General features: G+C 36.5%; 1 protein-coding gene across 4 annotated transcripts in view; it reads right to left on the reverse strand.

Annotated features, from left to right (window-relative positions):
- COMMD1 (copper metabolism domain containing 1) overlaps nt 1-26,777 on the reverse strand; it is a 152,111-nt gene that overhangs the window by 29,252 nt on the left and 96,082 nt on the right. The window contains exon 4 of one of the 4 annotated variants that reach the window (XM_057741637.1): nt 5,425-5,561. The exons of 2 other annotated variants lie outside the window; for them this stretch is intronic. In XM_057741637.1, coding sequence (XP_057597620.1) covers nt 5,478-5,561 — 84 coding nt within the window. In that variant the 3' untranslated portion in view covers nt 5,425-5,477. Of the gene's footprint in view, nt 1-5,424; nt 5,565-26,777 lie in introns of those variants that run through there. One more of the 4 variants, XM_057741636.1, reaches the window with a different exon arrangement.

Below are 26,777 nucleotides of genomic sequence, written 5' to 3' on the forward strand. Positions count from 1 at the left end.
TTTAAGCCACTTAGCAGCAGCCCAACCTCTGGTGAGGGCAGGAAGGCTGGAGATTGAGTTCAATTATGTGGCCAATGATACAATCAATCATGGCTAAGTACTGTGACCCCAACAAAAACTCTGGACACAGAAGCTCCATTGAGATTCCTGGTTGATAAATGTCTTAATGCGCTAGGAGGGAGATGAATTCAGATTCCAAGGGGAGAGGGCATGAAAGTTCTGTGTTTGGAACCTTCCTAGACTTTACCCTATGTGTCTCTTCATTTGGCTGGTCCTGATTTGTATCCTTTATAATTAAACTGAAATCATAAGTATAGTGTTTTCCTGAGTTTTGTGAGTTGTTCTAGCTAATTATCAAACCTGAGGGGGGACTACAGGAACCTCATATATTTGTATACAGTTGGTGAAAAGTGTGAGTGTTCTTGGACCCCCAAACTTGCAACCAAAGTCTGAAGTGAGGGCAGTCTATTGGAGAACCATGCCTTTAACTGGAGATCTGCATTAACTTTGGGTAGTTAACATCAGAATTGAATATTGCCGTATTACAAGAGCATATCCTTTAATTGTGAGATTTAACACTATTAACACATTTTGATAGATCTAAATTGTTGGTGCCAGAGAGAATTCTAATCTCAGGAATAATCAGGAGGCTAAACTCAATTATAGCCTAAACTCAAGAGCCTGTATTTCAGCCACAAGTGACAATGTTAGCAAAGCAAGTACCAGATGTACATTAAGACAAAGTCAAATTGGAAATTATCCCTTTCTTAAAACAAAATAGAAAAGTGACATTTATTCCCCTTGAAAACTTGTCACAAGTCTACCAGAAGGAAATACAACCAGTGAGTTTGTCTTTCAGGCCCCAGCAATATGTATTATTATTTATTTTCATTCAACTTTAAATCTTTGCCCTTCCTGCCACTCCCACCAGCCCCCTTCCCCTTCATAGGCAGGCCTCTCACCTGAGTTTCTACTCCTAACAAATACTACCTGATCTCTAATTACTTTCTCAAGCCAAATAAATTGCTTGGCCTTAATCAATGAAGGCTCACCTTCTATCATATATCATTTGCTATCAGATTATTATTTTGGCTGTATCACTGAAAACCTTCTAATTTCCCAAATCTGCATCTGTTCTTGTTCTGCAGAGTCCAAAAACAAGGAGTTAACATCATGTTAACAGCAGAAAAAGTGAAAATAAAGCCAGAATATAAAATCTCTCTCCTGTGTTATGCAAAGCCATTTTTTCCTAAATCCCAAGTATTATAGCTCTAGACAAAAACTGTTTAACGAAATGAGACTGACTGATTTTGACAGTGGTTGTCCCATTTTCCAAAAAGGTCTTTAGTATCCTTTCAAAGTTAATTAAATTTTATTTCTTAATGGTTTAATCATGTACTAAAGAATTTATACAAGATGTATGTAGGGCTATAAGAATAATAAAAACATATGGTGCCCAATGACAAAGTTGAAGAATTAACACAATGTCAAGATCTTTGAAGCCGCTGTATCCCTCCTGTCCCAATTGCATTCTCTAATCTTCCCCTTGGAGCTAACCACTACACTTGCACTAACTTCCGGAAGTCACTTTTAATTCCAAACATTTTTTTGCTCCTATTTCTTAAAAAGCTACCCTTTCTCCATTAAATACCCCTGTATTTTTGCTGAAATCAGTTTTGACCATGTGTATGGGAGTCTATTTCTGGACTCTTTGTATTCTAGGACCACAAACCAAATGACTTCGATTTGATGTCTACGTTATGATTAGTGTGTTTCTTCATTAACTGGAATTTGAGACAGTAAGCAGCATCCTATAAATAGAATACGGGACTAAAAATCAATAGAAATTAATTCTAGTACAAGTCCTATCATCAATAAACTGAAGACTCCATGTGTCTTGGGGATAATGATACCTATCACATGGGACTGTTGACGGTCAAGTGAGAAAACATACAGAAAAATGCCTTGAATGGGCCCACAACTAAAATATTTTTTCTAATTTTTCATTTGGGAGTCTAATTTTGACTACTCATGAATTTCCATCTTTTTCTCCACATCTGAATATTGAAACTTGAACCTAGGACTTCAGCAATAACAAACAGCCTATCAAAAATGTATAAATTTAGTCTTGATTTGCATCCCTTATCAGTCATTACAGAAATGAAGCAGCTGTCATCAAAATTTCCCCTCATTGTCCCCTGGGAATTTAGGCATTTTCATAATCACTTTCATACAGATATTTTGCCCTCTTCTCCTCCCTCAAAATATAGTACAAGTATTGAAAAGCTAAACAAAGATCATCTTAAGAGAGCACAACAGTAAAGAAAAAAGAGAGGGTGGGGTGGGGAGCTTTTTCCATTGGTAATTTCTGGAAATAATTGAGAGATTAGAAATGATAATTCAGGGACTTCCCTGGTGGTGCAGTGGTTGGGAATCTGCCTGTCAATGCAGGGGACATGGGTTTGAGCCCTGGTCTGGGAAGATCCCACATGCCGTGGAGCAACTAAGCCCCATGCACCACAATTACTGAGCCTACACTCTATAGTGTGAGAGCCACAACTACTGAGGCTGTGTGCCACAACTACTGAAGCCTGTGAGCATAGAGCCTGTGCTCTACAACAAGAGAAGCCACCGCAAAGAGAAACCAGCACATTGCAACGAAGAGTAGCCCCTGCTCTCCGCAACTAGAGAAAACCCGCACACAGCAACAAAGACCCAATGCAGCCAAGAAAAGAAAGAAAGAAAGAAAAGAAAGAAAGAAAGAAGGAAGGAAGGAAGGAAGGAAGGAAAGAAAGAAAGAAAGGAATGATAATTTAAGAGTCCAGTTGTCCTCCCTCCAACTCTATCTTCCAAAAAAAAAAAAAAAGGTGAGGGGGGCACAAGCCTTAGTAAATTCAAATTAAGTCTGAATAATGTCAGTTTCACTGCCTATAACCAGACAAAATTGAGTGGGAAATACCGCTGTTAATTCTGCTGTACTTCTAGAATGGTAATTGGGAAGACCCAACCACCACACCAGCCCACTGGGTTTGTCACATACTCCCTCCATGGTGACTAGCTACTTCCAATATTTATTTCTCTTATTTTTGTTCACAGCTTTTCTAATTCTAATTTAATAATCAAATTGCATTACAGAATTTAAATCATCACAAAGAATTTTCCAGCTAAATACTTTCTCCTGGGACTTCCCTGGTGGTCCAGTGGTAAAGAATCTGCCTTCCAATGCAGGGGACGTGAGTTCAATCCCTGGTTGGGGAACTAAGACCCCACGTGCCTCGAGGCAACTAAGCTTGCACGCCACAACTACACAGCCCACGTGCTCTGGAGCCCGCGTGCCACACCCTCTCCAGCATTTATTGTTCATAGATTTTTTTGATGATGGCCATTCTGACTGGTGTGAGGTGATATCTCACTGTGGTTTTGATTTGCATTTCCCTGATGATTAGCAACGTTCAGCATCTTTTCATGTGCCTGTTGACCATCTATCCGCATTTCCTCTTTGAAAAAATGTCTATCAGTTGTTCTATCCATTTTTTAATCAGATTTTTGTTTTTTTGATGTTGAGTTGTATGAGCTGTTTATATATGTTGGATATTAATCCCTTATCAGTCATATCATTTGCAAATATTTTCTCCCATTTGGTAGGTTGTCTTTTTGTTTTGTTGATGGTTTCCTTTGCTGTGCAAGAGATTTTAAGCTTAATTAGGTTCCATTTGTTTATTTTTGCTTTTATTTCCTTTACTTTAGGAGGTGGATCCAAAAAGAAAAATCACTACAATTTATGTCAGAGTGTTCTGCCTATATTTTCATCTAGGAGTTTTATAGTATCCGGTCTTACATTTAGGTGATTAATCCATTTTGAGTTTATTTTTGTTTATGGTGTTAGAGAATGTTCTAATTTCACTCTTTAACATGCAGCTGTCCAGTTTTCCCAGCACCCCTTACTGAAGAGATTGTCTTTTCTTCATTGTATATTCTTACCTCCTTTGTCATAGATTAATTGACCATGAGTACGTGGATTTATTTCTGGGTTCTCTATCCTGTTCCATTGATCTATGTGTCAGTTTCTGTGTCAGTACCATACTGTTTTTTTTTTAAATTTATTTTATTATTTATTTGGTTGCTCTGGGTCTTAGCTGTGGCAGGTGGGCTCCTCAGTTGCGCTATGTGGGCTCCTTAGTTGTGGCATGTGAACTCTTAGTTATGGCATGAGTGTGGGATCTAGTTTGCTGACCAGGGATTGAACCCAGGCCTCCTACAGTGGGAGAGTAGAGCCTTAATCACTGTGACACTAGGGAAGTTCCCATACTGTTTTGATTACTGTAGCTTTGCAGTATAGCCTGAAGTCAGGGCACATGACTACTCAATTTCTGTTCTTCCTTCTCAAGACTGCTTTGTCTATTTGGGGTCTTTTATGGTTTCATACAAATTTTATACATATATATATATTCCATATAAATTTTAAAATTATTTGTTCTAGTTCTGTGAAAAATGCCATTGGTATTTTGATAGGGATTGCACTGAATCTGTAGATTGCCTGGAGTAGTATGCTCATTTTAACAATACTGGTTTTCAAATCCAAGAACATGGTATATCTTTCCATCTGTTTGTGTCATCTTCAACTTTTCTCATCAGGGTCTTATAGTTTTTGGAGGTCTTTTGCCTCCTTAGGCAGGTTTTCTAAAATAAAGAATAAATAGGTATTTTATTGATTCATATATTTTATGGGGTTCTTAGAAAATTTTTTTCAATTTATTTATTTATTGGCTGCATTGGGTCTTCATTGCTGCGCGTGGGCTTTCTCTAGTTGTGGTGAGTGGGGGCTACTCTTCCTCTGTGGTGCACGGGCTTCTCATTGCAGAGTAGGGGCTCTAGGTTTGAGGGCTTCAGCAGTTGTGGCATGAGGACTCAACAGTTGTGGCTGGCAGCTCTAGAGTGCAGGCTCAGTAGTTGTGGCACAAGGGCTTAGTTGCTCCACAGCATGTGGGATCTTCCTGGACAGGGCTCAAACCCATGTCCCCTGCATTGGCAGGTGGATTCTTAACCACTGTGCCACCAGGGAAGCCTGATTCATAAAATTTGATTCTCTGCATCCTATTGATAGTATTTCAAGCTTCATCACCTACTTGCCTTATAAAAATAGCATATATTTTTACAATGACAAATACTGATATAATAAGGCTGACTGTGCCCCTTTGAATTATATATTTGCATCCATCTAGTGTATAATAACTTTAATAATACTATATCGGTTAAAGTAACTAGAGACTTGAGTTTCTGAGAACACAGTGGACAATCTCACTTAAAAGACATAGAATCTCCCCTAAAAGACAGTTAAAAATGTTGGGTAAATATAATACACATCCTTTTAAATAAATAGCTAAGCTCACAAAAAAGCAAGAGGACGAGAAACAAAGAGGGAACTGAAAATCAGTGGATTTTAATGATCAACCAATACAGAAGGCAAAGGCTTAGGCTCATACAAGGCAAAGAGGGAACTGAGACTCCTGGATAAAGCTGCAACCTTCAGAGCTCTTCCTCCTCAGCAAAGGGTGAAAAATCTTCTTTTCATAAGAGAAGGGAAGAAAGAGATCACATTAGATCTCAACCCCAAATTATAAAACACAAGAAAAGTCATGTCATGGTTAATTTTATGTGTCAACTTGACTGGGCTAAGGGATGCCCAGATAGCTAGGAAAACATTATTTCTGGTTGTGTTTGTGAAGGTGTTTCCAGAATATATTAGCATTTGAATGGGTAGAATGAGTAAGGAAGATCTGCCCTCAACATGTTGGCTGCATCATCTAGTCCACCGAGGGCCCAACAGTACAAAAAGGAGGAGGAAGGGATAATTTTCTTTCTTTTTGAGCTGGGACATCCATCTTCTCATGCCCTTGGACATGGAGCTCCTAGCTCTCAAGCCTTCAGCCTCAGGTTGGGAGTAATACCATTGGCTCCCCTGGTTCTCAGGTCTTCAGACTCGGACTAAACTACTTTACCACAGGCTTTCCTGGTTCTCCAGCTTGCAAATTGCAGATCATGGAGCTTCTAGGTCTCCATAACTGTGTGAGCCAATTCCTATAATGAATTTCCCCTTATCTATATAGCCACATATTACCCTATTGGTTCTGTTGCTCTGGAGAACACTGACTAATACATTCACCATGAGTGAGAGTAAGCAGAAAAACTGCAGAATTCAGACCTTCAAGTACTTCACGAAATGGAATCATAAGATACAGAATGAAGAACAACATATTTTAAACGACCAGACAGACTTGAAAAAGAGACAAAAAGAATTTCTAGGAATGAAAATATAATCACTAAATTAAAGTGACTCTCCTAATTTCAAAGGAAAACACTTAAAAATGCCTAGGTTGATGTCAGAATTTGTACCAAAAAGATTCTTAAGCTCATGTGTGTATAGAAAATTCTAGCAAGTATGCAGGCCAAGTCCTTTACCTAAAAATAGTTTGAGTAATTAATGTAGCAACATTGCTTTAGGGAATATAGTCCTGTGCTCCGGAACCTGATATTTTGGTTTTACTATAAGAAAAGCTGTCTTGTTCATTCATTCAATCATTTAAGAAATATTTTTTGAGGACCTCTTATGTGCTAGGCAGATATAAATAAAATTAAGGAAGATTTAACATCTCTCAGTATGAAAATGAGGGGTGATACTTGGCTTACGGTTCAGATTTTTTTATTTTTATGTCAAGCTTCAAATAAGACTAAACGACCAAGAAACACGTGAATGTTGTAGAGACTTTCATTACTAGGTTACTTAGTAAAGAATGTATGACTGGCAATCAGAATACTTCTACAGCTAATATACTGTGTGTCAATTTCTCCTCTCTTAAATGCTGACTTCCTTTGCTCTACTAACTTCATAGAGATTGTAAAACACAGCAATTCATCTTTATTCTTTAGTCAGCACAGCACTCTGAGTAAATGGAGACACATTGTTTAGAGTTCACTAATTCTGTAACAACCCAGTGTGGTTGTCACAGCAAACAATTTATTCAAATATGTGTATTCTTCTGCTCCAAAGCGGTCTTCAGTGAACCTTCCAACTCAGTATTACGGGCCTATCAGAGCTCTTCCGCAGGAAAAATCCCATATTCATTACTTCATTATGAATAGAAAATATTTAAGGTTTAAATTCCTCATCCCTGGATTTCCTTTACTCTTTTGAAGGAGAAACTTTTTATAGTGTTATGTGCAACTGTTAGCAATCTTTTGAGTGCAGAGAATTTGAGTCATAAGAATAGGAAAAAACACCACAATGAAAAGCAAAGCGTAAAGAATCATATAAATGTGAAAACAGATTCTAAAACATTTTAGTAGCTAGAGATTTTTCCTCATAAACACATGCCACTAGACACAAGAGGATGTAGAGGAAATTTATACAGGTGCATGCTTGCTACTGGAAAAACAACTCAAAGTGCAGATCTCAATTAGAATAGTTTATTATCCAGGGATGGACCAGGTGTGATATGTTTAATAGTTTCATCTTTATTCAACAACAGCTGGTTACTTGTTGCTCTGTCTTGTAAACTGAGTATAGCTAGTAGGCAACATATTCTTTTACTACTAGGTGATGATGACACAATAGTGCAAGCAGCAGATGTGTTATTAGCAGCACCCTGCCAGGATAACATCTGAAGATCATAAGAAGTCTCATAAATTCATAGGCCCTATAGGACCAGAAAAATCTACAAATAAACTGCAACATTTTTTCTGTTGACCTTCGATGAGACTCAAGTAATTTAAGTTTAAGAATTAATTATAGAGATCAATTTTACTGATACTAATAGAGTGTCCAACTGTGTGTTTAGAAAGGTGAAACTGTAAGCAACTAGCACACTTGCTCTACTTTTCTCCTTGTTCAAGGAGTAGTCTCTATCTTCCATTCTACTATTTTTTATTTTTCATTAAGCTATGTTACTTTGCTATTCTCACAACTCAAATTCTATGGACTCAAAAAGATGCTCCAGATACTAACATTAGTTGCCTACAATTTTTAAAACACATTTCATAACACCAGAAGATCTAGGCAAAGCCAAATTAGGATACTGATAAAACTTAAAATATTGTATAAATGAAGAGGCATTTGTTTCTCAGTTTTTTGAAGTAAATAAAAAATTATTTTTGGAAAAACAGAAAACCAATGCAAGAGCTAGACTACAGTTTAGGTCTCTTGACACCCAACTCACACTCAGGTTTTCCCCCTATATCATGTTGCTTTCTTATTTCAAATTTTTGATAATGGATATAAAATATCAATAAGACTATGTCCCTGATGTATAGAATGGCCTTGATGTATAGAATCGCCAAGGAGAAGAACCTTAAGTCATTTCTTGAAGGCCTCTTTCCCCATGCTCTTTTTTAAAAACATCTTGAGGTGACCTTTCTTCTCCCCTTCTTTAAACCAAACAAAAGTGTTCTACTTCCACTAATGGTGGAGTATCTTGTATTTAACCTACCACCCCACAGACAAGAATTATAAAAACTGGACAAAACAAAACAAAAATAAAAACTATATGAAGGCAAAGAAAAACAATAGCAGACAGAAATTGCTGGAGAGTCAACACCTAGGAATGGCACAAGCTAGGAGAGTTTGTTGCCCCTCTGCCCTCTTTTTAAATTTAGACAACTTTTTACTGAGGAAGGCCCCACTGAGCACTAGGTTGACAGCTAGAATTCCAAAATCTGTAGTCTTTCCGGCTTGAGGAACCCAGAAGACAGAGTTTGAGGCTACCACAATATCCAGAAATTAAGGGAAAATCCTTAAAAAGAGAGAGAGAGAGCCACAGTGAAGAAACTCCACATTCTGCATATGAACTTGACTGAAATATCTGACTGAAAAGTAAACTCTGCATGCATGGGACAGATTCTAAGCAGCCCAGATAAAGCTAAAAGATCTGAACAGAAGTTTCAGCTACTACCCACTGCAGCTCAGGTTGGATTCAGCCAAGTAAATTGCCTGAGAACACAAACAACAACAACAAAAATCAACATTCCTCAGAGGATCATAGTAGAATACACATTATCAACAATGCATTATTCATAATGTCTATTACACAACATGAAATTATTAAACATATGAAAAAATGGGATAATGTGACATATACTCAAATGGATAGAGAGTAAATCTGAAATGGCCCAGTTGTAGAAATTAGCAGATACAGCAAGATGTAAAGAAAAAGGTGTCTGAACTAAATGCACAGATAGGAAATCTTGGCAAAGAAATAGAAACTATAAAATAACTAAATGGAAATTCTAACACTAAAAAATAATACCTGAAGTAAAAAATTCAATAAATGGGAAAAACAACAGATTGGAGATGACAGAAGAGTCACTGAACTTGAAGACAGACAGAAATTATGCAGTTTGAAGAATAGAGAAAAAAAAAAGACAGGGGTGGAGAGGAGAACAGAGCCTAAGGAACAGGTGAGACAACATTAAAAGATTCAAGACGTGTAATTAGACTTCCATAAGAAAAAGTAGGGCATGAGAGGGAGTGAGGCAAAAAAGGGAGTTGAAAAACATAATAGCCAAAAGTTCCCAACTTTGATAAACACATAAATGTACAAACTTGAGAAGAACAATAAATACCAAGGAGGACAAATACAAAGAAATTCATACCTACATGCATCATATTCAAACTGCTGAAAGGCAAACTTTAATAAACAGAAAATCTTGAAAGCAGCCAATTAAAAATGGCACATTACATACAGAATAATACACAATAACTAATGTTAGATTGAAAACAATGGAAACCTGAAAACAGTGGGACAATATATGTAAAGTTCTGAAAGAAAAACAGAATTTCAAAGTTAGCAAAAATATCCATCAAGACAAAAGATGAAATAAAGATATTTTCAGATAAATGAAAACTAAGCAAACTCACTGCCAACATACCTACACAGTAAGAAATGCTATAGGAAATTTTTCAAACCAATGAGAAACAAAACTAGATGGGCAGGGGCTTCCTAGGTGGCGCAGTGGTTGAGAATCTGCCTGCCAATGCAGGGGACACGGGTTCAATCCCTGCTCCAGGAAGATCCCACATGCTGCGGAGCAACTAAGCCCGTGAGCCACAACTACCGAGCTTGCGCTTTAGAGCCCGTGAGCCACAACTATTGAGCCCACGTGCTGCAACTACTGAAGCCCACGTGCCTAGAGTCCGTGCTCCGCAACAAGAGAAGCCACGGCAATGAGGAGCCCACGCACCACAACAAAGAGTAGCCCCCACTCACCGCAACTAAAAAGAAAGCCTGCGCACAGCAAAACAAACAAACAAACAAAAAAACTAGATGGACAAACATCTCCAAAAAGAAACGAATAGTTCAATTAAACAAATAAATAAATAAAAATAAGATATTAAACATTGTATTATTGGTACAGATATAAGAAAATAAATAAGTGGAACTTAAAAATAATAAAAATAATTTTAAAAAGAACCAAAAAGCAGTGGAAGTGGTAAAAATATGGCTAAGTATATAAGGCCATGTTTTATTCTTTCTTAATTTCTTAGAAATACATATGATTACTTAAAGCAAAAGTTATAATTGAAATATGGGGTTTAACATAAGAAAATAAAAAGCTATGACAACTCTTACTTAAAAGATATAAACAGAATTTGATAGTTTTAAGAATCTTATATTTTACACACTGTGAAAAGTTAAGGATGTATATATAATGTAATCTCTAGTGTAACTCTATAAAGAGATATAGCTAAAAAGCCAATTGAGAAATTAAAATAGAATTCTCAAAAAAAAAAAAAGTCAAGTCAAAAAGGTCAGAAAGGATAAACAGGAATTAAAACAAACAAACAAAAAAAACAACAAAACAAACCTCAGATGGAACAAACTGGGGAAGAGAGCAAAAGAGCAGACTAAATTCAATCATATTAAGACTTACACTAAGGACTTCCCTGGTGGTCCAGTGGTTAAGAATCCTCCTTCCAATGCACAGGACATGGGTTCAATCCATGGTCGGGGAACTAGGATCCCACATACTGCAGGGAAATTAAGCCCGTATGCCCGCAATTAATGAGCCCGGGTGCTCTGGAGCCCTCAAGCCACAACTAGAGAAATCCTCCTGCCGCAACAAAGAAAAACCCATGCACTGCAACAAAGACCCAGTGCACCAAAAAAAAAAAAAAAAAAGATCTACACTAAACATAAATGGACAAAGTACTTCAAAAGCAAGACTAAACTGAACGTTACCTACAATATATGCATTTCACATATGAAGCCAGGTTGAAAGCAGTGCTCAGAAAAAGATATTAAAAAGGCTAGATTATTATCAGATAAAATAGACTCCAATACAGAGTATTACCAGAGATAAATAGTAGTATTTCATAATGATAAAAATGGACAATTCATCACAAAGATATACTCTTTAATGTCTATTGGCCTGATACAGAGCTTCAACCTACAGGAAGAAAATTTTAGAGAATTAAAGGGAGAAATCGATTTTTAAAAAATCTCCAACTATGATTGTAGATTTAACACCTTTCTCATGGTAACTGAAATAATGACTAGACAAAAAAAATCAGTATGAACGCAGATGATGTGAACAGGCCTATTAACCAACATAATCTAAATGATGTTTGTAAAATACTACACTCAACAATTTCAGACTATATATTCTTTTCAAGTGTGAATGGTCTATTAAACAATATAGATCAAATGCTAAGTCAGAAGATAATCTCAATAAATCTCAAAAGAATTTATTGAAAACATATAGAATATGTTCTCTCAACACAATCGAATTAAACAGTAACTATTAACACGATGCCTAGAACAACCTCAAGTTATTTAGAAATTAAACACAATATTTTAAAATAAATCAAGGGTCAGAAAAAAACTCTACAAGCTTAATTAGAAAGCATTTTGAACTGAATAATAATGAAAATACAACATATGAAAATTTATGTTAACTTTTAAAGCAATGCTCAAAGAGAAATTAATAGCTTTAAATAAAATTCTTCCTAAACATAAGTACGAAAACCTTAGCAAATCAAATCCAGCAATATATTAAAAAGATAATAAATCTTGAGCTAGTGTGGTTTATCCCAGAAATAAAAGAAGTCTAACATTAAAAGATCACATACATGTACATATATTTGTATATTAAATTATAGTTTTTGGTTATTATATATCTCATAGCCAAAACCTGCAAACAGTCTAGGTGGTCATCAATAGACGAATGAATGAATAAGTTATGATATATTCATACAATGGAAAACTAACCAGCAATAAAAAGGAATGAAGCACTGATACACACAACAATATGAATAAATCTCAAAAACATGCTGAGTGAGAGAAGCCTTCCAGAAGTGAAGTTCTATACTAGGCAAACTAATCTATGATTTAAAAAAAAAAATCAGAATAGTGATTGCTTCTAGGGCCTGGGACTCATTCAGAAGAGGCAAGAAGGAAATTTTGGGGGTGGTAGAAATGTTTTACATCTTGATGGGGATTTCATTACACAAGTGTATGCATTTTTCAAAACTCATGAAATGATACACTTAAGTTTTGAGCACTTCAGTATATGCAAATTTTACCTTAAAAACCATAAACAAATCTAGTTAATGAAATGCATGTAGAAAAATTTAAGGGAGATGCCTGCAACTTACTTTTGAAGTATATTAAAAAAAAAAATAGGTGGATAGATGGATGGAGAGAGTGATAAAGCAAAAATAACAAAATGTTAAAAACTGTAGAATATACACAGTGGTTATACAAGTGTTGCCAGTATAATTATTACAACTTTTCTGCATGTTTGAAATTTTTTGTAATAAAATATCATGCAGAAATTACTTTAAAAAAAAAAATCAAACTAGATGGGCAGCCAAGAGCAGGCACTTGAAAACTGTGTGATATGTAGATCATGATAGGTTTGCATTCTTCTACCCAATTCATGATACATAGAATTACGTTTGTAGAATTTGGTTAACATGTCCACTAGTTCCACTAGTTTCTCATATTTATTTTAAATTTATAATGTGTTTTCTTTCATTTTTTCTTAAGTATAACAACTCTACATTGTCTTGGAAAAGTTACTTAAATTCTTTTAAAATTCTGCATACAAAAATGATTTTTAAAGTACTTTGAAATATCTGAAAAGTACTCCATGAGTAGGGAATGTATCTTTTGTGTCAGAATTATTTCTAAAATATCTGCAATTTAATAAAGGACATGAAAAAAATAAAAATAAAAATAAAATAAAAATAAAGGACACGAAAATTTTTGGTTTTCCAGGCCTCATTTTAAATGGACAAATTTAAATATAACAAAAAGTATGACAACTATAATATCTCATTCACAGTTCTTTTCTCTGGGGTAAAGGGTGTGACATCAATGTAATACCCAAGGACACTCTTGTTGTTCCTTGGAATTTGGTCAAATGTGTTTCCAGATGTCTTGCCAGACTGCATTATGGCCAAACCAACCATTTCAGTCATCCCTGAAATCCAATTGCTGAGGTCTGTCATACCCACAGGAATTTACTGGGCTCATTCAGACAACTGAAAGGAAGGAATGGGAAGTATTTATTTATTTTTCTTAGAGTCCCAACATTAGACTCAGTTCATTTGTCTCAAAAATGTATTTTTTTACATAATACACTTTTTTTTTATTGGAGTATAATTGCTTTACAATGTTGTGGTCGTTTCTGCTGTACAATGAAGTGGATCAGCTATGTGTATACATATGTCCTCTCCCTCTTGGACCTCCCTCCCATCCACTCCCCCATCCCACCCATATAGGTTGTCACAGAGCACTGAGCTGAGCTCCTGGTGCTACACCTCAGGTTCCCAACTAGCTATCCATTTTATACATGGTAGTGTATTTACGTCAAACCTAATCTCTCAATTCATCCCACTCTCCCCTTCCCTACCCACTGTGTCCACATGTCCATTCTCTACATCTGCATCTCTATTCCTGCCCTGAAAACAGGTTCATCTGTACATTTGTCTAGATTCCACATATTTGTTAATACACAATATTTGTTTTTCTATTTCTGACTTACTTCACTCTGTTAAAAAATGCATTTGAATCATTAGGAGTTGAACACTGTTTCTCTCATCCACTGGAAAAGCAAGGTGGAAGCATCTTCCATTTCTTTCCATTATATAAAACACTATTAATACAAATTTGACACTTAAAAAGCAAGACAAATACCTCCCCAAATACAGGGACAAAATATTTCCCAGTAGCTGATCTTGGTCCTTCTTTCTGTTCCAGAGATCCCAACTTCTAATAGTTCCGTGTTCTGTTGCTATGTTACAGTATCCTGCCTTAAATGCCCTGCATTACTAGGAAAACCTTTCTATTAACACTGTTTAGTGTCATTTTTGCCCCTGTAATGGCTCCCACACTCATCTTCCTCTCATTATTATTACTTTTTTAATAAGTTATTATGATTTCACTGAAGGTTTTTTTTGTTTTTTTTAATTAATTTATTTATTTATTGGCTGTGTTCGGTCTTTGCTGCTGTACACAGGCTTTCTCTAGTTGCAGCGAGTAGGGGCTACTCTTTGTTGTGGTGCGCAGGCTCCTCATTGCCATGGCTTCTCTTGTTGCAGAGCATGGGCTCTAGGTGCGTGGGCTTCAGTAGCTGCAGCACATGGGCTCAACAGCTGTGGCTCACGGGCTCTAAAGTGCAGGCTCAATAGTTGTGGCGCACAGGCCTAGTTGCTCTGCGGCATGTGGGATCTTCCTGGAGCAGGGATCGAACCCCATGTCCCCTGCATTGGCAGGCAGATTCTCAACCACTGCTCCACCTAGGAAGCCCATTCCTCTCATTACTTTGTGACTCATATTTTAATACTCTGATGCAGTCAGGAGCTCACCTTTATAAGAAGGTGATGTAGGCATCAGAATTATAAAAGATATTGAGAATAATATTTTTCAATCAATCTAGGTTTCATGTTCAAGACTCTTTGAAGACTACATGCTGTTCTTTTGGACCAAATGATAAATAAACTGCAGTGATTAGTGAGAAAGTAAACTGTAACAATATATGGAAATTCAAAAAGAGAAGAGCTGTGTGAATACACTGATACGTAGTTGTCAGTTCTATTTTTCCTTCTCATCTTATTTTTTTTTAAGTCTTTATTGAATTTGTTACAATATTGCTTCTGTTTTTTTTTTATGTTTTGGTTTTTTGGCCCCAAGGCATGTGGAATCTTAGCTCTCCGACCAGGGATCAAACCCGCACCCCCTGCATTGGAAGGCAAATTCTCAACCACTGGACCGCCAGGGAAGTCCCTTTCCTCCTCCTCTTAGTCTACTAAGTTCTTATCAATCATATCCCAAAGATGCTATGCTAAAACTGGGATGAAACTGTGGTGAAATTTATTCTATTTGATGACAGTGGAGGAAACAGAAATCATGGTGAACATGACAGACTGCCATCTGTTCCTCAATGTCTATCATCCCTTCTTGCACAGTAATAAATTGGACACATAGCTACCTAGAATAAAAACATGTCTTTCCCTTCCTTGCAGCTAAGTATGAACATGTGACTTAGCTCTAATCAATGGGATATAAATATGTAAGAATATTTGTGGCAGCTTCAAGGAATCTTCCTTAAAAGATAGGCAATATGTAACTTTTGCTCTTCTCTTCTTTGACCCTTTCCTGCATCCTGTTGCCTGAGACGTAGATATAATGGCCTCTTGGAACATAAGGACAAAGATTACACCCAAGGAACAACAGAGTGATCTGATGGAAAAGTCTGGAATTCTGAAAGCTGTGTGGAACAGAACCTAACTCTAGGCTTTCACATAAAAGAAATAAATTCCTATCTTTTTAAAGTGTTTGTTAATTTGGATCTCTGAGACTGACAGCTAAACTTAATCCTAACTAATTCATAAGGAAAGCACAATAGGATGGTGAAGAGATTTCTTTTGATTCAGCTGGAGAGTCATCCTACTGAAGCAGACTGAAAGAGGACGATACATTCTTTGAGAAAGGAGATGAGGAACTTTTAATTACTATTCCTCCAATATAATAAGGCAGGTCTTATGGGTTGTTTGTATGGCATAAATAAGAGTCTTTTAAAGAGTGAACTCAGCTGAATGGATCAGCTAAGTCTTTGGCATATTCACAGAATGCTGATAGTTGCTATGAAGCCTAATCATGTTGATGACTTGACAGAGTACCTGAGCTTACTGAACCATTAACATGCTTTACTGAACATATGGCTTTAAAAACCTTTGGACTATTTACAGCATTGCTTCCAACCAATTCCAGGAGGACCAAATGGAATTATGATATAACTATAGGAGACTTAAAAATCCATTCCTAAAAGAGTCAACCTGAGAAGATCTGTAAAAGAATCACTATCAACAGCATAACAGGACTAAATAACCAATGGGGTACATTATATAATCACCCTCAGGGGCCCAGGTTCAATCCCTAGTGGGGAACTAAGATCCCGCATGCATGTAGCACCCCCCCAAAATAAAAAAGTATCAAGAGGGGCTTCCTAGGTGGTGCAGTGGTTGAGGATCCGCCTGCCAATGCAGGGAACACGGGTTCAATCCCTGCTCCAGGAAGATCCCACATGCCGCAGAGCAACTAAGCCTGTGCGCCACAGCTATTGAGTCTGTGCTGTAGAGCCCCTGAGCCACAACTATTGAGCCCATGTGCTGCAACTACTGAAGCCCATGCACCTAGAGCCCGTGCTCTGGAATAAGAGAAGCCACGGCAATGAGGAGCCCGCACACCACAACAAAGAGTAGCCCCCATTCACCGCAACTAAAATGAAAGCCTGCGCACAGCACAAAAGACCCAACAGAGCCAATAAAAAAAATAAATTAATTAATTTTAAAAAACATAAAAAAAGTATCAAGAGGCTTGAAAGAAAAGATGAGCAGAAGAAAGTTTGTTATAAATCACTTAGATTGACAATTATGATGTAATATGAAAAAATGGTAAACTTTTCAGCACAGCAATAAAGTTCCTTCAACTATAAAATGACTCTACAATTTTTTTAAATTGATGCTTTCTACAAATTATGAGTTGAGTTAGAGAAGTGTATATGGTTCACTAAAACTCCAGAGATGTCAGGTGGCTTAAAAGTTAAATGGACTTTTAAGATAACCAAAAAGTCCAGAGTATAAGCTAATTGCTTGTCAATCTATAAGCCTTTCATGAGACATACTGAGCCTAACTAAGGTGAGTAGGTAATAAGACAAATAAGCAGTGTCAAAAGCATAGAGCAAAGGGTAACTTTCTCTAACAACCTATAAATTTCTTTACAATCTTCTCATTAGAGGGCAATAACATAAGTAAAGACAGTCCCAGACTTAACAATGGTTCAACTCACAATTTTTCAGCCTTACAATGGTGCAAAAGAGATTTGCATTCGATAGAAACTGTACTTCAGATTTTGAATTTTGATCTTTCCTTGGACCAGGAAGAGAGCCACAGCTTCCAGTCAACCACATAATCACAAGAGTAAACAATCAATACATTCACAACCATTTTGTACCCAGATAATCATTCTGCTTTTCACCTTCAGTATAGTATTCAATAAATTACTGAGATATTCAACACTTTATTATAAAATAGGTTTTGTATTAGATGATTTTGCCCAACTATTTTGTATTAGATGATTTTGTTAATGTAAGTATTCTGAGCACTTCTAAGGTAGGCTAGGCTAAGCTATGATGTTAGGTAGGTTACATGCATTAAATGATTTTTTGACTTATGATATTTTCAACTTATGATGGATAGGTTCTAAGTTATTGGGACGTAACCCCACTGTAAGTTGAGGAAGATCTGTAAGTGGAAAAGAAGATTCACAATCACAAATATTCAACTCATTTACAGATTTTTAGTACCTGCGTATATCAACATATACTTGTATTTTAATCTCACATTTATCACTGAGCTTCCAATTGTAAGGAATAAATGTTAGTTCCTTAAGAAAAAACTGTTCAATTTCAAATAGCAATGACATGTTCCTTCCCTAGGTCAAGTTCCAGAATATCAGTTACACATTCTCCAAGGAGAAAGAAAATCAGATTGAAAGGAACAGACTTTTCTCAGCTTTGTTTTTCCCAGTGATGAGAAATATATTTTTAACTGCCACATGACATAAGTCAGCTTACAAAATGAAGTCTTTATAGCAAGGCATGTGATCCTTTATCCCTCTCAGCAGGCCTCTTCCTAAGTGATAAATTTTTTCCTAAATTATTCAAAGCTGAACAATAAAATGCAGTAGTAGAGAGGACAAAGAAAATGAGAAAAAAATAAAGGTGTAATTTTTTCATCTTTTTTTCAACAAAAGCAGATACAGAATTGTATAATGTATACATTGTATTTAAGGATATATATTTTAAAGCCCTTAAGATAAAATAACAGAAAGAAAATACACAAAATACTAGTAACTTTATTGGGGTGGCAGAGATTAGTACTAGAGATTTCCGTTTTTTTCTGTTTTTCAAATGTTCTCCAACATTAGTTTTATCACTATTATAACCAGAAAGTGAAAATTAAAAATAAGTTAAAAGCAGAAAAAGCCTTTTAATCTTCTTCTCCTTGGTTGGAGAATAGTGATGCTTCAAACATACTTACTCTGTGCTATGATCTAATGCTTCACCTAGGCTTCCCACCCAAAAGCTAGACAGAAATGCAGAATCTCAAGCCTCACCTCAGATGTACTGAACCCACATCTTAGTAAGATTTCCAGGTGCACATTAAGTTAGTGAAGCACTGTTCTAGAGTAGTCATCCAGAAATATACACCTATGCTGATTCCTTTCTAATTCCTTCCTATCTGTTAATCTATAATGATCATGTTTGGGGATTTACCTATTAGATATACTCATGTAATTCAGTAAATATTGACAATAAGAGATAACAAGAGGAATATACTAATCATACTGCTACAGTTTGGGTAATTTTTTAAAAGAAAGCATATTTCCAAACTTTAAATCCACACCACCATCCCCTATTACTTTTTAAAATACACACATACATACATACATATATTTATTTATTTATTCATGGCTGCATTGGGTCTCCGTTGTTGCACGTGGGCTTTCTCTGGTTGGGGCGAGCAGGGAGCTACTCTTTGTTGGGATTCACAGGCTTCTCATTGCTATGGCTTCTCTTGTTGCAGAACTCAGACTCTAGGCATGCGGGCTTCAGTAGTTGTGGTGCACAGGCTTAGTTGCTCTGCGGCATGTGGGATCTTCCCGGACCAGGGCTTGAACACATGTCCCCTGCATTGGCAGGCGGATTCTTAACCACTGCACCATCAGGGAAGTCGCCCAAACCCTATTACTTTAAACATACCTACTGAAATGAACCAAAAGCAGAATACCAGTACATCAAAGAGTCTTTAAATAAAGTCTGAAACCCATTAATGAGGAAACACTAGAACCTTAGGGTGGCATGATATTGCACTATTGAAATGCCTAAGTCCTGACTCTACCTTATTAAGGCAATTTCATTTAGTTACTTTGAAATGTACATCTAGTGCAGGGTTTCTCAATCTTGGCACTACTGACAGTTTGAGCTGAATAATTTTCTGTTATGGAGACTGTCCTGTCCATTGCAAGAGATTTAACAGCATCCTTAGCCTCTACGTACTAAATATCAGTAGTATCTCCCCAGCTGGAACAACCAAAAATGTTTCCTGACATTGCGAAAACTACTCTGAGGGCAACCCTTTCCCTACAAGCCCTGTTGAGAACCACTGATCTAGGAAGAGAACAACCATCAGAAAGGGGTCTGGTCAATATAGGTCAATGATCTTATTTGGGATTTTCCCAAAAAGACAAATCTAAGAGTATAACTGAGTTCATAAATTATAGACATATTTGTGACATTTGTTTTGAAAGCTCAATTAGAGCATGTGCTAGATTTGTTTTTTTCTGGCTATTGTGTTCATAGCAGTTTCTGGCCATGATTGTGTGTGACAATGCCTGTGAAACGTGCTAAAATATACAGACATTCTACCCTTAGTACTAGGCAGTCAATTATTATTAAATTTTCAGGGTAAACTATCATGATTTCTACTACATGTATTGTCATTTCTTAAATTTATTTCTCTCACCCATTTTACCCAAAAAAAAAAAATTCTACTAGTTAAATCATATCTAAAAATTAATTATTAAGACCTATGATGTAACTACTATACCCAAACCAATTACCTATACACTCTTGGAACATGGGGGATAGCAAAGGGGAATAGGAAAATTAGCATAAGAAAGAAAGTAAACCTCATCAGGAATCTGTGCTGAAGATCTAGCAGCTCAGGGCACTATTTGGAGAAGACAGAAGAAATTTTAGGTGGTGTCTCTTTTCTGTTCAGATTGCTCTCTCTTCATTTGGCTTACTGTTCAGAACTCATATAAGGCCTCACTCTCTAAATGTTCTCCAAATACTCTAGACAAGTAGTTTTTAAACTTTTTTTTTTGGAGCCAGAGACTCACTTTCAAAACCTGATGAAATAAATGGCAATTATACATAAATTGAAAAAAAGCAGGGAAATCTCATGAAAACTATGAACCCTCTTCCTAGAAAAATGCACTTGCATACAAACTTTACCATAAAAGATGAGGGAGCTTGTGAACCACCTAAAATCTACTGATGGACAATGGTTTCTCTCATTCCTGTATGACCTTTAGTATTTACTGTCCATACCATACAATTTAGCAATTCAAGTAAGTGGTGAAATTTAGTTTCTTATTCAAGTCAACTTAAATCATGTAGCTTGTAGTCTGTCAATTGGGCATCTGGAATGGTGATTCTGAAAATCTCTTAGAATATGTGAGAAAAGTGCTTATGAACTGTAAAGTACTAACAATACATAGCCTTAGGTTATATGCTTCATTTCTGTCTCCCCAACCAGATTATAAAGAACTTGAGAGTATGGACTGCATATTTTAACTCTCCTGAATACTTTTTGGTGCCCAGTAAAAGTGAATGAATGTTTCTTAATGTCTATCTCAAGCATGAAACTCTGGCTTATTTCCAGAGTTGAGGGTGGTGGCGGGAGTAACCACCTCTACTCTGCATCAAAGATAATGCAGAAAGACCAAACACTTTATCTGCTTTACAAGAATGTCACTTACTTAGTCCTGTCTTCGTAAGTCATGTATTAGTTCACCTATTCACCTACTCCAGCTCTATAGCTACTGTAGAGAAGTAAACATTTGAAAAAATGACATATTTGTAAATCATGAATTGGAGAGAGAGAGAAAAAAGAAATCCATCAAGTTTCTTTCCTTAAAACCGGCATCTGCTAAATTCTTTGAATTATGTTGTCAAGATTCATTGCAAAGGAAATGAACTGTTTGGAGGATCAAGCCAATAGGTAATAGTCTAAGCTCTTCTTTTCGCTTAACTTCTTCAATGAACATTTCATGGTGAGTTCTACACTAATTTTAATTTTCAGGCAAAAAGTTACGGCATATAATGAATACCATAATGGACAACAAACCCCAGCTCTGTTAAAAGCCAAGGGGCTCTGGGGGCTTCCCTGGTGGCGCAGTGGTTAAGAATCCGCCTGCCAATGCAGGGGACACGGGTTCGAGCACTGGTCCAGGAAGATCCCATATGCTGCAAAGCAACTAAGCCCTTGTGCCACAACAACTGAGCCTGTGCTCTAGAGCCTGAGTGCCACAACTGCTGAAGCCCACATGCCTAGAACCTGAGCTCCACAACAAGAGAAGCTACAGCAATGAGAAGCCCATGCACCACAATGAAGAGTAACCCCTGCTTGCTGCAACTTGAGAAAGCCCACATACAGCAATGAAGACCCAATGCAGCCCAAAAAATAAATAATAAATAAATCTTAAAAAAAAAGAAGCCAATGAGATACAACACAAATAAACCTTGAAACATAATATTAAGTGAAAGAAGCCAGTCACAAAACAGCACATATCTTATGATTCCATTCATACGAAATATTCCGAATAAGCAAGTCTACAGACAGAAATTAGGTTAGTGGTTGCCTAGGGCTGAGGGGTTGGCGGTGGGGGGGGGGGGGGGGGGGGTGATGGAATGGATGTAACTACTAATGGGCATGTGGTATTTGGGGGGTCATGAAAGTGTTCTAAAATTGTGGATGGTTGCACAATTCCATGGACATATGAAAAACCAGTATGCTTTAAATTGGTGCATTATTCAGTATGTGAATTCTCTCTTAATAAAGCTGATTTAAAAAAGCCAAGGGGCTCTGGATAAATCCTACCTTTTACTGGAATTCAACTCAAATCACCTTTTCATGAACTCTTTTTCCTTGACTTTGAGTTACCTAGCATTTTTGTCTACAGGCCTTCAAATCACATTATCATAAACTTGACTGGTCAGAACCACATACATAAGTGCCTATCTCATCTCCTTATCCAGATCAAATTCTTTGCAGTTATCTGTGTAGCACAGACTTAGCTACACATTCAGCATTTGCTAAAGGACAGCTGAGATAGAATGAAGTTACATGACTTATCCAAGACTCATTTTCTTCTTCTTTTAAAACCAATACTAATAATCCCAGTTCCCCAAATGTCTGTATCACCAATCGAATTAACATGAATGTGATAGAAGGCCTCTAATAGTTTATACAGGAAGAAAATAGGTCATTCTTCTCATGGTCAGAAGCCTGTTCCTTGGAGATCCAACATACAAATGAGCAGAAGCCAATTCTCACTAGACTTTCTTTGATAGTTGATAGGAGAAGGAATAGAACCCTGGTCCCTAAAGTCCTGTTCTATTACTTCTTTTTGCTTTTCTTCGACACTGGCTGCTAGTCTACAATGCTTGGATCACGCTTTGATAAAAAGAATATAAAAAAGGAAGACTATAAAAAAGGAAACAGAATAATTCCAGTCCTTTTAAATCTATTTTGTAAAGATGTCAAGAATTCAAATAAGACACTTACAGAACCAGGAAAGGCACTATGCAAACAAACTATATTAAAGAGCTACTTTCACATTTCTAAATTCTGTGCCTAATTTCCAATTTAAATTGGTAGTTTTAAAAAATGAGGCCAACATAGAAATCAGTTAAAAGGATCAAAATAGTATGAAATCAACAAAAAAACAAAAGCAAGAGATGAACCAGGAGGTAGATTAGAAGGCTATCAAAAATAAGATAAATACTTCTCCCTTCAAAATGACATCTCTCTTCAACCTAATGTTACAAAGACTAATTGGGGAGAGTGCAAGTTTGTTACATAAGCCACAAATTCAAGTAAATCTGCAAATTAAAAAGCTAGTCTTGAGGAACTTCCCTGGTGGAACAGTGGTTAAGACTCTGAGCTCCCAATGCAGGGGGCCTGGGTTTGGTCCCTGGTCAGGGAACTAGATCCCACATGCATGCCACAACTCAGAGTTCACATGCCACAACTAAGGAGCTTGTGAATAGCAACTAAGGATCCTGCAAGCTGCAGCTAAGGAGCCTGCCTACTGCAACTAAGACCCAGCGCAACCAAAACCCAAACCAAAACAAAAGCACATCTAGTCTTGGTTAATCACTATGAAGGAAAAGAATAAACAAATGGATTACAAATTTGCTACCAAAATTTGCAAAAATTTTGGAATTTAATTATTGGTATATTTAACACAAACAAGAGGGAATCCAAACAGCAAAAAGAACATCTGTAGGTTAGCAGCAGGAAGGCCATAAAACAGCAAAGAACAAAACTTTACCCCTTAAGGATCATGGTTTTTCTGCAGAAAATGTTTTGATACCCCCTTCCCCCTAGAGAAACAAAAACATTCTACAAATGATACAACAAAAATTCCTAATTCACAGTGAGTGAGACAAAGCTATTACGAACAATAACACTTGTTATTTAAGGCATGGTTTAAAGGGTCATTCAAATAATTATCTTATTTTCCATCTTTCAGGCTTTACCCACACACAAATGTATACTCTGGTAGTTAACTATGGTAAAAACCTATATAAATCTGTAATCCCTTTTATAAATCAAACCAATGAATGCTCTGACAAAAATCACAAGCTAACATGAATAGCCAAGAAAAAATAGAGAGAGAGCCTAACCAGGAAGAAGTAGAAAAATAAAATACACATACCCCAAAAGCCCAGCACAAAAAATTTAGAAACAAATGGCTAAGTGTACCTGTGATAATTAAAAAATGTTACCACCCATCTGGTAAAATTATAGAGGACCTCTTTTAAAACAGCTAACTTACTCCATATTCATCCTTAATATTCTTCTCTCAATCTCTACTTAGACAAGGTATTTCAAAGATTTTAGAAGGGAGTTCTTAGTTTAGAGAACTAAAACTCTGGGGAGAATGAGTTAGGCAAGTCCTCACCCAGAATTAATAGTGTCTCGTAACATTTGACCATTCATTTGCTCATTGATGCAACAAGTTTATAGTTGGCATCACTATCCAACTGGTACTATCCTAAGCACCTGTGATTCAATAAGCAATAAGAATAGGCTAATTCTTACTTTCAGGGCCCTTAAAGTCTAGTGAGACATAGTTCAACAAGCAACTGCAACTAGGATAAGGTATTATAACAAGGGAAAAGGAAAAACTATGGAATGTATACAGTAGAGCGGACTAACCCAGACAGAGAAGTCAAGGAAAAATCTCCACAATCAAGGAACAACTGAGACTCAGGGATGAAAAGGAATTGGTTAGGTTAAGTTTCCCAGGGTAAGCACCTAGGCTCCCTCCTTTCTATTCATATGAAGAATAGTGCTCCTTCACCTTCTCTCTTATACCAGTTTGCCATCTTTGTTTCAGGTTTATCCTGAATAGCTTGTATACGAGCAGGAAGTAGAACACTAGAGAAAAGTCTATTCTGCCACTGTTTCCAATCATTTTGTAGGCAGACTTAGTTGGACCTAACTTCCAAAAGTAAAGTTTCAATTACTCAAATTTACAGTTAAGAACAGAGCAAATAGAGACATACTTTCTGCACATGGGATACCACTAAGTGACAACAACAAAAAATTTCTAAACCTTTCCTCATGGGATTGAAAACCAATTCTAAAGAGATTTGATTCTTAAATATATATAAGAACTATCTATCTAAAGATACATAGATAGATACAGATATAGATATAGATACAGATATAGATAGATATAGATATATGTATTGGTGGGGGGACAGGGGGGGAAGAGAACTGAAAAGAAGGCATCTAACAAAGAAATATGAAATAAGGCAGTGAACTCAAGTCTGAGAATTTAAAGAGATACCTTAGACCACCTAGCCATTATTAAGTAGAGACATCCTTAGTGAATATGACTACTATTCTTATTTAATCTCCAACTAGCCCAGGGCCAAGGTATAAACTATTCCCTATACCTAAAGCTATACCCAGAATCACTGGCTTAGCTGGTTATTTCCAAAGGCTCTGACTCATTGACAAATCTCAAGATGATGATAGGGCTTAGCCTCTTTGAATAAAACAATGTGTGTTTAGTGGATAAAAGACTGTACACTCAGTTCTCCTCAATCCAAAGTTAGAGGATACTTGATAATCTTCTCAAGTGTCTAAATCTGCACAGAAAAATAGGTCTGAAGTATCATTTGGCGTTAAAAATAAAACAAGGTATTTCAATTTCTCATAAACACCTTTGGAAGGTAAAAGCATTATCTGGCCTGATATTTCATTTTCATCAAAGGGTTGTTTTTACCAGTGGCACCATTACCTCAGTGCCAGCATATAAAATACATAAAAACAGCTCAGTTATTACTCAATTTCTTTTATTAATAAAACAGCAGAAAATACAAATCAATTTTACACATGTAATTTATCAAGCAAGGAAAACTAGAAGTATTTTTCATTATAAACAAAACAGAGATCCAAAATTTCTGCTCCAGAAAGTAGAAATGGATTCATTTAAAATAAACTAAAAAATACAATACAATAAAATAAAATAAAGCCATGAATGAAAGTTTCAGGCTGAAGCACATCATGTTAGATAATGGCACCTACTGGCAAAATATAATACTGCATCCCTATATTAGACATGAATACCTGGAGGAAGAGCAAAGTTTCTGGTGGTGTGGACCTAAAAGATCCCTACAATCTCTTAGAAGTAGGGAGTACAGCACTGTGAAGAGGGAAATGATGATCAACGGTCAAGGAAAAATTTCGTACTAAAGAACAAAACACAAACAAAAAGCAAGCTGATAGAGATGTATTAAAAACCTCAGCAAGGCAAATCAATGTTGGTGATATACAATGCCAAGGAGTCCAACCTTAACTTTTTTCCTGAAATATTTTCATTTAGTCTTTTGGATTTTAATTTTTAGGTATATTATATCTAATTTCACCATGAAAAACAAAAGTAAAGTAGGATTCACTTGACATAAATTGTTGTAAAGGGAAAGCATACTCTGAAAACTGAGAGATTTCATGAATAATTCTTCACTGAGAAAGAGCATGGTTAGGGAAAGAAAATAAGTTTTACAGCCAGGGAGAATTGCGTTCAACAATTCTACTTGAGTAACCCTCCTAATTGAGCTGTATGACCTTGAGTACATTGTTCAATGTCGCTAAACCTTTTTCCTCATTGTGGACCTTAAAATATTATTTTAAGAACTGGCACATAAGGGGCATTCAACAAGTGGCTATTGTTATAATTATTATGGAATTGCTAAATTTTTCCCAGGAAGACTTTTTTTTTTAAGTTAATTATTTTGCCTTCATTGGGTCTTCATTGCTGCAAGCGGGCTTTCTCTAGTTGTGGCAAGCGGAGGCTACTCTTTGTTGCAGTGCCCGGGTTTCTCATTGCAGTGACTTCTCTAATTGCGGAGC

This window comes from Hippopotamus amphibius, chromosome 7 (genome assembly GCF_030028045.1).
Source record: "Hippopotamus amphibius kiboko isolate mHipAmp2 chromosome 7, mHipAmp2.hap2, whole genome shotgun sequence".
Taxonomy (NCBI): domain Eukaryota; kingdom Metazoa; phylum Chordata; class Mammalia; order Artiodactyla; family Hippopotamidae; genus Hippopotamus; species Hippopotamus amphibius.